The sequence below is a fragment of the Schistocerca piceifrons genome, chromosome 7 (assembly GCF_021461385.2).
Source record: "Schistocerca piceifrons isolate TAMUIC-IGC-003096 chromosome 7, iqSchPice1.1, whole genome shotgun sequence".
Classification (NCBI taxonomy): domain Eukaryota; kingdom Metazoa; phylum Arthropoda; class Insecta; order Orthoptera; family Acrididae; genus Schistocerca; species Schistocerca piceifrons.
The window spans coordinates 66,887,764-66,902,634 of NC_060144.1; the positions used below are offsets into that span (position 1 = coordinate 66,887,764).

The 14,871-nt window shown below is 39.6% G+C and overlaps 1 protein-coding gene across 2 annotated transcripts in view; it reads left to right on the forward strand.

Annotated features, from left to right (window-relative positions):
• The first annotated feature begins 5,322 nt into the window (after positions 1-5,322).
• Positions 5,323-14,871, forward strand: part of LOC124804953 (phosphatidylinositol 4-phosphate 3-kinase C2 domain-containing subunit alpha) — a 248,117-nt gene continuing 238,568 nt past the window's right edge. For both annotated transcript variants that reach the window (XM_047265340.1, XM_047265341.1), the window contains exons 1-3: positions 5,323-5,426; positions 6,042-6,198; positions 6,328-6,507. In XM_047265340.1, the coding sequence (XP_047121296.1) occupies positions 6,330-6,507 (178 nt within the window). In that variant the 5' untranslated portion in view covers positions 5,323-5,426; positions 6,042-6,198; positions 6,328-6,329. The remainder of the gene's footprint in view (positions 5,427-6,041; positions 6,199-6,327; positions 6,508-14,871) is intronic.

Genomic DNA, 14,871 nt, shown 5'->3' on the forward strand with positions numbered 1-14,871 from the left:
CACTCCCTTCCCAACCACTGCTTCCCTTTCATGCCCCTCGACTCTTATAACTGCCATCTAGTTTCTGTACAAATTGTAAATAGCCTTTCGCTCCCTATATTTTATCCCTGCCAACTTTATAATTTGAAAGAGAGTATTCGAGTCAACATCGTCAAAAGCCTTCTCTAAGTCTACAATCGCTAGAAACGTAGGTTTCCCTTTCCTTAATCTTTCTTCTAAGATAAGTCGTAAGGTCAGTATTGCCTCATGTGTTCCAATATTCCTACGGAATCAAAACTGATCTTCCGCGAGGTCGCCTTCTACCAGTTTTTCCACTCGTCTGTAAGGAATTCGTGTTAGTAATTTTCAGCTGTGACTTATTATACTGATAGTTCGGTAATTTTCACATCTGTCAACACCAGCTTTCTTTGGGATTAGAATTATTATATTCTTCTTGAAGTCTGAGGGTATTTCCCCTGGCTCATACATCTTGCTCACCAGATGGTAGAGTTTTGTCAGGACTTGCTCTCCCAAGGCCGTCAGTAGTTCTAATGGAATGTTGTCTACTCCCGGGGCCTTGTTTCGACTCAGGTCTTTTAGTGCTCTGTCAAACTCTTCGCGCAGTATCGTATCTCCCATTTCGTCTTCATCTACAACCTCTTCCATTTCCATAATATTGTCCTCAAGTACATCGCCCTTGTACAGACCCTCTATATACTCCTTCCACCCTTCTGCTCTCCCTTCCCTGCTTAGAACTGGGTTTCCATTTCAGCTCTTGATATTCATACAAGTGGTTCTCTTTTCTCCAAAGGTCTCTTTAATTTTCCTGTAGGCAGTATCTATCTTACCCCTAGCGAGATAAGCCTCTACGTCCTTACATTTGTCCTCTAGCCATCCCTGCTTAGCCATTTTGCACTTCCTGTCGATCTCATTTTTGAGGCATTTGTATTCCTTTTTGCCACTTCGTTTACTGCATTTTATATTTTCTCCTTCCATCAATTAAATTCAGTATTTCTTTTGTTACCCAAGAATTTCTACTAGCTCTCGCCTTTTTACCTACTTGATCCTCTTCTGCCTTCACTACTTCATCCGTCAGAGCTACAAATTATTCTTCTACTGTATTTCTTCCCACATTCCTGTCAATTGTTCCCTTATGCTCTCCCTGAAACTCTGTACAACCTCTGGTTTAGTCAGTTTATCCAGGTCCCATATCCTTAAGTTCCCACATTTTTGCAGTTTCTTCCGTTTTAATCTACAGTCCATAACCAAAAGATTGTGGTCAGAGTCCACATCTGCCCCTGGAAATGTCTTAGAATTTAAAACCTGGTTACTAAATCTCTGTCTTACCATTATATAATCTACCTGATACCTTCTAGTATCTCCAGGACTCTTCCATGTATACAACCTTCTCTTATGATTCTTGAACCAAGTGTTAGCTATGATTAAGTTATGCTCTGTGCAAAATTCTACCAGATGGCTTCCTCTTTCATTTCTTACCCAAGTGTTAGCTATGATTAAGTTATGCTCTGTGCAAAATTCTACCAGATGGCTTCCTCTTTCATTTCTTACCCTCAATCCATATTCACCTACTATGTTTCCTTGTCTCTCTTTTCCTACTGTCGAATTCCAGTCACCCATGACTATTAAATTCTCGTCTCCCTTCACTACCTGAATAACTTCTTTTTTCTCATCATACATTTCATTAATTTCTTCATCATCCGGAGAGCTAGTTTACCTGCACTCCTATTTTTCATTCATTATTAAACCTACTCCTGCATTACCACTATTTGATTTTGTATTTATAACCCTGTATTCACCTGACCAAAAGTCTTGTTCCTCCTGCCACCGAACTTCACTAATTCCCACTTTATCTGACTTTAGTCTATCCTTTTTCCTTTTTAAATTTTCTAACCTACCTGCCCTATTAAGGGATCTGACATTTCACACTCCAATCCGTAGAACACCAGTTTTCTTTCTGATAACGACGTCCTCTTGAGTAGTCCCTGCCCGGAGATCTGAATGGAGGACTATTTTACCTTCAGAATATTTTACCCAAGAGGATGCCATCATCATTTAACCACACATTAAAGCTGCATGCCCTTGGGAAAAATTATGGCTGTAGTTTCCCCTTGATTTCAGCTGTTCACAGTACCAGCACAGCAAGGCCATTTTGGTTAGTGTTACAAGGCCAGATCAGTCAATCATCCAGACTTGCCTCTGCAACTACTGAAAAGGCTGCTGCCCCTCTTCAGGAACCACACATTTGTCTGGCCTCTCAACAGATACCCCTCCATTGTGGTTGCATCTACAGTATGCCCATCTGTATTGCTGAGGCACACAAGCCTCCCCACCAACAGCAAGGTCCATGGTTCATGGGGGGATACATACATACATTTACAATTTGAAAAACGTAACTTGATGTTGGATGTGTTACTTGTTTATTTTTGTAGGTTGTGCATACCTTCCCATTGTGTGAGCCCCTGACACAGGCAGCGTGAGGTGCATGCTTGTGTCTGTGCGCTTCATTTATTTCAGGCGTCAACTCCGCTTCGCAATTTCTCGGGATGTAATTGACATATTACTTTGAAAATTCTGAGTAAATGATTTGGCTCTTTACATGACTAAATCTGCCCTTACAAAGGTTAAACAATTTTGCAAATATTAAGTTTCATTAAGGGAATAGTAACATGTAGCAACTGTCAAAGCAGCCCATTCTCTGTTAATCTGTAGTAATGGGTTAATTATTTCACAGTTTACCTGATCAGATTCTCTGTGGAAGCACAGATATTTAAAAAAATGTTAAACACACTATGTTTCAGTAATGACTACATGTTTCGTAAAAAATCTAATGATATGAATGTTGATCACATATTCAGTGGTAAGGAATTACTTATATTGCACTTTACTTTTGCTGGGTAATAAATCACGACTTCACAGTAATTAATGTGTACATATTCGTTGCATTTAACTATAGATTATTTTGTGAAATAATCTGGTGGTAGAAATGTTACAATTTTCAAAGCAGTTTTTGTGGAAAGCACATTGTAGGAATGTAATTTGAAATTTTGAATGTTGCTGTGATCTGCATGATGCTAAAACCTACACATGCTGTAAGTGCTAATGATTAATGACTGTTCTTGTGGCTATTTGATGAACTGTTACTACAATGTTCTTTGCTAATTTAATATTTTTGTATTCGGTATGCTCTATACTTGCATATTAGTAGCGAAAGTAAGTGGGATAATAATTCAGTGCTCATTAATTAAACTGTAATGAAAAGAGATATCATGAATGTTATGTGTACTAAGAATCACATTGATTCTAATAGAAACAACTTTCGACAGATAAATAATGGTACAAATAATGATGGATTAAAAGCTATTGATAGACATGTGAAGAATTTTATTTACAGTGGGAAAAAGTAAATAATACAATCACCACTGCTTAATTAGCCCATTTTAACTTGCTGTCATATCTTGTATGTATTAGTTTGGTGCATAAGTTTGAAGAGTTTTTTTGCATGTTATTATGGTTGCTACAGGTTTATTTATCAATTTTCATTTTTTTGTAGTTCACTGTTGCTATTTGAGATAACATACTATCGTTTTGTCATTTGGAGATAATGAGTGAAGCTGTGGGTGGTAGAAAATGGAGTGCCAAATGGAGAAATCGGAACATTTCCAACATATTGTTCTATTTGAGTTCAGTAGAGGGGTGACAGCAGTGGAGGCAGTCAGAAACGTTTGCGCTGTGCATGGGGATAATGCCACCAGACAGAGATGCAAGGTAAGAAAATGATTTCCTCATTTCAAGAAGACTCTTTTTGACATTAGCGACTCTCCACACTCAGAAACACCCTCATGGATTGATAAAGACCGTTTAAATTCATTAATCCACAGTGATGCACGTCACTGTGCTCGAGAACTGGCAGATGTGATGAACTGTGAACATTCCACCATTCTATAAGATTTGCATGCAAAGGGGAAGGTCCAAAAATCAGATGTACAGGTACTGTATGCTCAAAGCCAAAAGCACAAAAACTGTGGATAGCAATATGTGCATCTCTGCTTTCCCTTCATCAACTGGCTGGTGAACAACAAAAGCGATTCCTACACTGTATTGTTACTGGCGACGAGCAATGGTGTCTCTACACAAACATAAGGAAACGAATGGAGTGATTCAGCCCAAACAAATTAGCAACTCACCATAAAAAGACCTGCAGCAATCCACACAAGTTTATGTTATACATCTAGTGGAACAGCGACGGTGTGATGTACTATGAATTGCTTCCATGAAGTGTAACCACCACTGCTGATATTTGTTATCAACAACTGAGAAGCCTTGAAAACGCAATCCAAGAATAACGACCAGGAAGACTACATGAAGTGATACTGCTCCACGATAATGCCAGCCTGCATTCTACTAGACTGATAATAAGCACCAGACAAGAGTTGGATTGGAAATCATTCCATACCTGCCTTTTTCACCTGATCTTGCTCCTTCAGATTTTCACCTTTTCCTCCTCTATCGAACAACCTTCAAAGTTTTTTTTTTTTTTTTTTTTTTTTTTTTGTGAAAAAAGCATTTGTATTTGTACCAAGAAAAGGATATTATTAATCTTATCATCATTCACTCTGTGGCAGTACGTAATGAATTACTCTATGAAAGTCTATTATAGAATTGCTTAAAGCAGGTTTTCGTATGACATCAGCCGTTTTTCTTTGAGTACCTTCTTTTTTTCCTCCAGATGTTGTACCATATTCGTTACAATTTACCACTGCGATAATAAGCGTGCTATCATTCGTGTTGCCTTAGATATAGCGTACCATGTGTCTGTCCGACGCATTGAAGTAAAAATACCACCATGGTCCGACGAGATGTGAACTTCCTTCTCTGTAACAGAATTCCAGAGGCTAATCGTAATGACCCGGTATATTGCCAATAAATCTAAGCACTTTCTGTATTTGCAACTGGGACTATGTGAATACGTTTCATAGCCTTAACCAACAGATACTTCAATGTGTCTGTATGGCTTGATGAACTATATTTATTTTTTATTAATCTCATAGTTGAAAGCTCCTCCAGCTGTATGGGTCTTACAAGCAGGTCAGGTAAACAAACTCCTCAGAGAACCGGCGAAAGCAAATGTAAATAGCTGCGAATTGTGTTCCCGGTAATATGAAATCCACCAAATTCTGCTTTATTATACCACATGAGTCATAAGTTTCAAGAATTCCAGCACATTGCTTTAAGTATGTGTGAGACTAGCACAACAAAATATTAAAAGTTTTAACGGTGAGAGGACAGAAGATTTTATCTTTCACTTAACATGTTTGGAGGAAGCGTTTCTTGACAGTATGTGTGACTGTTTTGGTGAGAGGAGTGCAGTGACATAAGGCAGAATAAGATTTGTAAATGTGTGGTTCATTATTTGCAAGTGATGAACGGTAGGCGATTTTCGGGGTCTTAATGGTTGAATATAGTCACATGCTTCAGTAGTTTGTCAAAACGTATCAGTCAGATTTATAAACTAATATGAAGCGCCATACAGTAATCCGTCAGAGGTATCCAAATATGCTCTTAAGACTTCAGAAGTGTTGAGTTTGTCAAGGTTTGGCGTAAATGTATTTGTCAACATAGTTAAACACCTGTTGCTGCGGACAAAAGTTGTGATAATGTTAAGAAAAACGTCCGTAAACTGAAAGAATTACAAATAACCAGCTTGTTTATTTGGAAAATGAATGGAAGTAGCTGTTGTATTTGATTTCCTGGGGTGTCAACAGGAAAACTCTGCATTAATACACCGAAGTGCGTCGCTACCCTCTCCGTAGATTATTGCAAGCAGCTTTTATAACGAAAATACAGAAATCAGGGTTATCATGATTTGTATATCTACATTTGGTTTTGTGTTATATTTATAAAATCCTTGTACAGGCGAGAACGTATTTGCTGCTAATTCGAAAGGGAGTGTGGAAGACTTGTAGTCCAAGTCTCGACAAGTCAGTGCAATCATTTTTGCTAGGCACTCTTTCCTTAATAAGCGAACTTTTTATTATTTGCAGGATATCATCATGTAGAAGTTGCGATTCAGTTCACAAGAAATTTAATGACCTCAGATGAAAGAAAATGTTTACATGTAAGATGTGTGTGAAGGACATATTAATTTTTCATCATGGAGCATCATAATTTAGCAATGTTTCTGCTTTGATTACTCCAAAGGCAAGTCAGTGGAAAGTACCTTGTTTATTTCATACAGTAGCATGTCATTCAGAATTAGTAAAACATTCAAAAATTCAACATTTTGGTGGAGTTTAAGCTGAGGTACACAATGCCATCTTCAAATTGCAGAAATGACGGAGCTCGGTGGCAGGTTCAGCAGTGCAAAAGCGGCAGACTATGATCGGCAGTTTGAGGAAGACCTTGAACGTGCCAGAGCACTTAGTCTTGAAAGTTTAGCATTGGAAAAATTTAGGCAACAGAAGGAGCTTGAGAAATTCAGAGTGAAAACACAAAGTGTGCCAATAACAGGTTTGTCAGAATAACATATCAGTTATTTAGTTAACATCTTCGATCCTTTCCTTAAACATTTTGCTGTAAAGAAATGATCTTGCTTACAGAGCAGTTGGAAGAAAAATTATGTGTGAAAGTGAGTGCATATTAACTTATTGATTTACAGGCTGTTGTAATTTTTGCCATTAGATTGTCATAGGCTAAATTTTCATTGGGCGGCCTCTCATTTATTCATCATATAAAGTTTGTTGATCTTTCTTGCTTATTTTGTTGGGAATGTAGCATGGAGGTATCATGACTTCCACTTCTGCTTCAGCCAGTCTTCCTTTGTTTCATTGGTGCATTTTGACGTGAAGACAAATATAGTTCTGCATATAATCATTTGATTATAAGTGATATATCTGTACTGAATTAGTTCACACTGTGATGTAATGTGACTTGCATGTAATATTGTCATTCTGCTGCTTGAGTGATCCAGTGCCATAAATTGCAAAACTGTGTGGTTTCTGGTAGCATAATTCTTACTCTGTTGAACTATATATTGTAGTGAGTGGAAGGCACTATGTATTTCATTTTGTTAATGTAAGGTACTTTTGTACCAATCAATTTGTCCCAGAATGACTTTTTTATCCCTTAAATTTATGAATTTAATTAGTTGACTCAAAGTGACTCATATGAAATGCAAAGGTGCGGATTCCATCACTTAATTTGCAAGCCAAATCAGTACACAATGTTATACTAACTTAGGTGCAAATAAATTTGTCCTTTGGCCATTCTGCACAGTAGTAGGCCTATAGGATTTTTACAGTGCATTAGAGCTTTCTAATCAAAAAAGAAGTCTAGTGCCATTGTGGGTACTTTTTTCATATGAAAAAAAATCATAATTCATGCATGTAACTAAAACCTATAAATAACTTTCTGCACAGAGAAATTACATTCAAAAAGGCTCAAACAAGCTCTCCAAATATTCCACCATTCACAAAATTCTACTCTGTCAAGATGCTGCATACATATTTGTACCTGCTAACAAACAAAAAGAAGAGCAGCACATTAACAAGACTGAAACATTGGATAGCAATAGCTTACACTACACTGTGCCAGCGGCTACTACAGCCCTTCAGTGGCTTGTGGTGGATTTGATGAGGGGTGAGAAGTGAGAGGGTTGCAAGGGAGGGAGGGTGGGCTGGAGACGGGTGACGAGGGGCTGAGAGGGAGAGGCCATAGGTTGACAGCATACAAATGCAGCTTGGGCACATGCAACATTTCCAGTCATGAGCTCAGGTTGCACATGTCGAAGATGAGAAGTGAATTGAGAGTGGTAGACAAGACAGAGAAAGAGAGTTCTAGTGCCAGATTAATGAAGTTGCAGTACTGAAGTAGGGATTGAGGTGAATGTGGGGCAAGGAGCTAATAGGGAATGTGATAAATAGGACTATAGGAACAAAGAATGTGTTGCAAGAATAGCTCCCATCTACGTAGTTCAGAGTAGCTGATGTTGGAAAGGAAGGAATGGAGAATTAAGAGGGCAAGGGCTGTTAAACAGCCATTGAAACTGAGCATGTGCTCAGCAGCCTGTTCTACCTTTGGATGGTTAACTCTGCTACTGGGCACAGTTCGGTAGTGACCATTCATGCAGATTGACAGCTCGTTGGTTATCATGGGGTATGACACAAGCAGCAAATCCTAGTTTAGGTATAGCTCCAACCTCTTGCAGGGTTCCTATCCTGTGCACTTGCTGTGATTCTTCATTCTGCACTCCTATCCTGCACACCTTCCACCTCTCCCTTTTGCATTACTGTCCTGTGCAACTGCTGCCTCTCCTTTCTGCATTCCTGACACATGCACTGTCCCACCTTCTACCTCTCCCTTGTACCTCCTGCTCAGCTGTTGGGCACTCTTTTTTTCAACCCTCCCTCCCACTCTCTGCCTTCTTTCTCCTCTCATCCATCTCCACTAGACACAATACTCACACCAGTCAAGCTGCAGATGGGGCCAATGACCTCACTGGCAAATTACTTTTTAAAATATGTTTAGCTCTAGCATTTGATGTTTTTCATAAACTGATGTGCCTACTATCTTTTTACATATCATAGTTTTACTGACCTTATACATAATGATTTTTGGGACATGTAAAAGTCATTTGCTAATTGCATTTATCTAATCATCTGATTGCTGATGATCAGCACATAAATTTTGATGGCATGCAGTTGCCAAGGACAATGTGTTTAATATCTGTACATCCTTATTCGCGGCATCTCGCTGATTACCATAAGCGTTTGAGCTAGGTGTGCATCTGCATTGAAGAGATCATTGGCTGTCATCACCTTGATTATATATATTTGGTGTCTGTTCTTTTAGATATGGCTGAAAGAGCAGACAGCACATAGATTATAGGTGTATGTTAATGTTACCTTCATAGAAGTGAAATGGTCCTCATGGTTGCCAAATAAATCTGAAATATATATATTTTTTATATTAGAGTAGATACAGTCGAATAAGTAATAGTGAGTAAAAGACATTTAGTGCCAGTAACTACAGGGCTATTACAAATGATTGAAGCGATTTCATAAATTCACTGTAGCTCCATTCATTGACATATGGTCATGACACACTACAGATACGTAGAAAAACTCATAAGTTTTGTTCGGCTGAAGCCGCACTTCAGGTTTCTTCCGCCAGAGCACTCGAGAGCGCAGTAAGACAAAATGGCGACAGGAGCCGAGAAAGCGTATGTCGTGCTTGAAATGCACTCACATCAGTCAGTCATAACAGTGCAACGACACTTCAGGACGAAGTTCAACAAAGATCCACCAACTGCTAACTCCATTCGGCGATGGTATGCGCAGTTTAAAGCTTCTGGATGCCTCTGTAAGGGGAAATCAACGGGGCGGCCTGCAGTGAGCGAAGAAACTGTTGAACGCGTGAGGGCAAGTTTCACGCGTAGCCCGCGGAAGTCGACGAATAAAGCAAGCAGGGAGCTAAACGTACCACAGCCGACGGTTTGGAAAATCTTATGGAAAAGGCTAAAGCAGAAGCCTTACCGTTAACAATTGCTACAAGCCCTGACACCCGATGACAAAGTCAAACGCTTTGAATTTTCGGCACGGTTGCAACAGCTCATGGAAGAGGATGCGCTCAGTGCGAAACTTGTTTTCAGTGATGAAGAAACATTTTTTCTTAATGGTGAAGTGAACAGACACAATGTGCGAATCTGGGCGGTAGGGAATCCTCACGCATTCGTGCAGCAAATTCGCAATTCACCAAAAGTTAACGTGTTTTGTGCAATCTCACAGTTTAAAGTTTACGGCCCCTTTTTCTTCTGCGAAAAAAACGTTACAGGACACATGTATCTGAACGTGCTGGAAAATTGACTCGTGCCACAACTGGAGACCGACAGCGCCGACTTCATCTTTCAACAGGATGGTGCTCCACCGCGCTTGCATCATGATGTTCGGCATTTCTTAAACAGGAGATTGGAAAACCGATGGCTCGGTCGTGGTGGAGATCATGATCAGCAATTCATATCATGGCCTCCACGCTCTCCCGACTTAACCCTATGCGATTTCTTTCTGTGGGGTTATGTGAAAGATTCAGTGTTTAAACCTCCTCTACCAAGAAACGTGCCAGAACTGCGAGCTCGCGTCAACGATGCTTTCAAACTCATTGATGGGGACATGCTGCGCCGAGTGTGGGAGGAACTTGATTATCGGCTTGATGTCTGCCGAATCACTAAAGGGGCACATATTGAACATTTGTGAATGCCTAAAAAACTTTTTGAGTTTTTGTATGTGTGTGCAAAGCATTGTGAAAATATCTCAAATAATAAAGTTATTGTAGAGCTGTGAAATTGCTTCAATCATTTGTAATAACCCTGTATTGTTCAAACAATTCCAACTCCCCCCTTGTGGTTTGCCTTCACAAGATAAATCAAAATAGCCCCACAATGTTTTCAAACTTCTCTTTGTCCAAGGGTTTTGTCAGAAGGTCAGCCAACATGTCTTCTGTGCGCATGTAGTCCATGGCGATGTTCTGTCGCTCTTAGTGGTCCTGAATAAAATGGTGCCTTATATCAATATGTTTTGTCCTAGCACTAGTGACATCATGTTTAGTTAGGTTAATGGCTCCTTTATTATCACAGAAGATGGTTATAGGTTCCACAATTAAATGGGTTCTATTTCAGATATTAATGTTCTTAGCCACAATGCTTCCTGTGCGGTGAAAGATAGCACCATATACTAGGTCTCTTTGGTACTCAATGATGCAACACGTTTTTGCTTTTGACAGGACCATGTAATGAGGGCCCCAAGTAATTTAAAGCAGCAGCCAGTTGTGGAGTGCTTATCTCCCAATTCACACCCCCAGCCCTCATCACTGTAGCCTTCTAGTTTTGCATTACCTTCTCTATGGTATCTTGTTTCGTGGTTTGAAGTTCCTCTTAGATATTGGAATATCCTTTTCACAGCTGTCCAGAGCTTTTCCTCTGGGTCTCAGCAATATCTGCTCACTGTGTTGGTGACAAAAGCAATGTCGAGTTGTGATGTTTGAGACAAGTATAACAGACTCCTTACTGCTTCTAAATATGGAACATTCCTGTCACATTCCACATCTGTTTCATTTATATTTAACTTCACTCCTACTTCCATGTGCGTAGTTTTGGGTTTATAATCTCTCATGCCAAATTTCTTTAAGATTTTTTTCTGTATATGATGATTGATGTATGTTCAATTCTTGTCTCTCCTCATCCTTAGTGATCTGCATACCTAAATAATGTTTAACTTCTCCCAAATCATGCAACTTAAACTTGGTTTGCAGCTGTTTCTTAAAAATTCTCATTTGTCGTTAGTTTTATCATCATCATCATCATCATCATCATCATCCCTTCTCTTCCCCTTTTATAGTATACAGGGTTATTACAAATGATTGAAGCGATTTCACAGCTCTACAATAACTTTATTGTTTGAGATATTTTCACAATGCTTTGCACACACATACAACAACTCAAAAAGTTTTTTTAGGCATTCACATATGTTCGATATGTGCCCCTTTAGTGATTCGGCAGACATCAAGCCGATAATCAAGTTCCTCCCACACTCAGCGCAGTATGTCCCCATCAATGAGTTTGAAAGCATCGTTGACGTGAGCTCGCAGTTCTGGCACGTTTCTTGATAGAGGAGGTTTAAACACTGAATCTTTCACATAACCCCACAGAAAGAAATCACATGGGGTTAAGTCGGGAGAGCGTGGAGGCCATGACATGAATTGCTGATCATGATCTCCACCACGACCGATCCATCGGTTTTCCAATCTCCTGTTTAAGAAATGCCGAACATCATGATGGAAGTGCGGTGGAGCACCATCCTGTTGAAAGATGAAGTCGGCGCTGTCGGTCTCCAGTTGTGGCATGAGCCAATTTTCCAGCATGTCCAGATACACGTGTCCTGTACCGTTTTTTTCGCAGACGAAAAAGGGGCCGTAAACTTTAAACCGTGAGATTGCACAAAACACGTTAACTTTTGGTGAATTGCAAATTTGCTGCACGAATGCATGAGGATTCCCTACCGCCCAGATTCGCACATTGTGTCTGTTCACTTCACCATTAAGAAAAAATGTTTCTTCATCACTGAATACAAGTTTCGCGCTGAACGCATCCTCTTCCATGAGCTGTTGCAACCGCGCCGAAAATTCAAAGCGTTTGACTTTGTCATCGGGTGTCAGGGCTTGTAGCAATTGTAAACGGTAAGGCTTCTGCTTTAGCCTTTTCCATAAGATTTTCCAAACCGTCGGCTGTGGTACGTTTAGCTCCCTGCTTGCTTTATTCGTCGACTTCCGCGGGCTACACGTGAAACTTGCCCGCACGCGTTCAACCGTTTCTTCGCTCACTGCAGGCCGACCCGTTGATTTCCCCTTACAGAGGCATCCAGAAGCTTTAAACTGCGCATACCATCGCCGAATGGAGTTAGCAGTTGGTGGATCTTTGTTGAACTTCGTCCTGAAGTGTCGTTGCACTGTTATGACTGACTAATGTGAGTGCATTTCAAGCACGACATACGCTTTCTCGGCTCCTGTCGCCATTTTGTCTCACTGCGCTCTCGAGCGCTCTGGCGACAGAAACCTGCAGTGCGGCTTCAGCCGAACAAAACTTTATGAGTTTTTCTACGTATCTGTAGTGTGTCGTGACCATATGTCAATGAATGGAGCTACAGTGAATTTATGAAATCGCTTCAATCATTTTAATAGCCCTGTATAATGGAATCTGCCTTAGATTGCTTCATATTCATATTTATTAGAGTCTTATGTAGACACCAATTCCAGCAATGCCCACTCTGTTGAAGTCCATAAATACCTTTTTGCAAACCTGAAATCTTTTTCCTTTCCGATCGTGTTTTCATTACTTCCCTTGGTGGAATGACATATATCTCCTCCTCCCAGTTTCCCATTTAAAATGCAGTTTTTATGTCCATATGATGAATTGTTAAATTTCATTTTGCTGCCAAGGCTAAAAGATATATCAATGATGCATATTTGACTACAGGTGAAAAAGTTTCTTTGTAGTCTACCCCTTGTTTTTGTGAATATCCTTTTATTACGAGTCTTGCTTTATATCTTGGCGATGAATTTTCAGGGCTCTTCAAAGTGAATACCCATCTTGCCTGTAATGGTTTATCTGCTAGCTTATTTACCCATCCAAAGGTTTTGTTCTGAGAGAAAGAGTCCAGTTCCCTCTCCATCACTTATTTCCATTTTTGAGAGTTTGGGCCACTCATTGCTTCTTCTACTGTTGCTGGCTCCTCATTAAAAAACTAGGCTGCATACATCTTAAAATCCGGATATTCTTTCGGTTTTGGTACATGAGAACAATACCTTACATTGTTCTCTTCATTTTGTGCATTCTCAAACTCATTGTCATCATAAATAGTCTCCATTTGCCTTTGACTGTCCTCTTCCTGTTCTTCACTTTCTCTTTCTTCTCATAAGGTTTCATTCTCAGAACTAGGTGCAGTTAACTTAGTAGTCTTGCCCTCTTCAGAGTCCTTTCTATTTTCAAAGAATATTACATTTCTGCTTGTAACTATCCTTTTATCCAATGGATCCCTTAATCGGTAGCCCTTTGAATTCTCACAATATCCTACAAAAATATACTTTTTAGCTTTTGGGTCCCATTTTCCTCTCAGCTGTTCTGGAATGTGCGTCATTGCATCACACCCCAAAGCTGTTATATTGCTTATGTCAGGTTTCCTTCCTACCCATATCTCATAGGGGGTTCTATTCCTTAATGCTTTTGTAGGTGATCTACTGTTCAAATATACGGCTGTTGATATCGCCTATGCCCAAAAATCTTTTAATAATCCAGCATCAGTTATCGTGTTCCTTGCTTTTTTGACAGTGGTCCTATTAGTCCTCTCAGCAACCCCATTTTGAGATGGGCTTTACCTTATGGCAGTTTGGTGCCTGATTACCAATTTTGCCAGAAGTGTCTTCAATTTCTGGTTAATATATTCTCTCCTGTTATCAGACCTGATGATTTTTAACCTTCTTTCCCATCAACCTTTCCACCATATTACAATATTCCTCAAAAGTGACACTCATTTGGTCTTTGGAACTAAGAAAATAAATATGAGTATATTGTGAATAATCGTCAATCAACATAAGAAAATAACAGCTCCCACCTATGGATTCTCACTCCATCGGGCCACATACATCTATAGGGATTAACTGTAAGACCTTCACAGATTTGCTTTTACTAGTCTTAAAAGGTAGCCCCACTTGTTTTTCTTCTATGTATATCTCGCAAGGGTCCTTGGAAACACTATAATTCTGTATTCCCTTTACCCTGTCCCTTATTAAAGACATACTCTTTCTATTTAGGTGTCCAAGTCTGCGGTGCCATAAAAAACCTTCCACTGAGTATACTGAATGACTAACATTTCTATGTTTACTGTCAATGATATCCAACTTAAAAATACCACTTTCGTTACTTGCTGTAGTTATAACATTGATTGCTCTTGCTCTGTGCATGTCAAAAATGACTTTATTTCTCTTCTTGACAATTTCCCCTACAGACAGTAGGTTAGTCGCAAAATTTTTTTTCATAGTGGTCATCATGTGCTGTAGCCATATTGGGATCACCATTTACACTTACATAGATCTAGTTTACCAGCCAAATGACATTGGAGCTTTCTGCCATCAACAGTAGATATTCCCATCTGAGTTTTATCTTTATCATCATAAAGAAGAGATTTGTCTTTAATAATATGCACAGATGCACCTGAGTCTAAAATACATTCCAGTTGACAATTACCCACGTCTCCATCACCTTTATTATTGGTCCCTCTCTCCGGGCTATCAGCAGTATACCTCTTTAGCTGCGTGTCTGACCTTGGG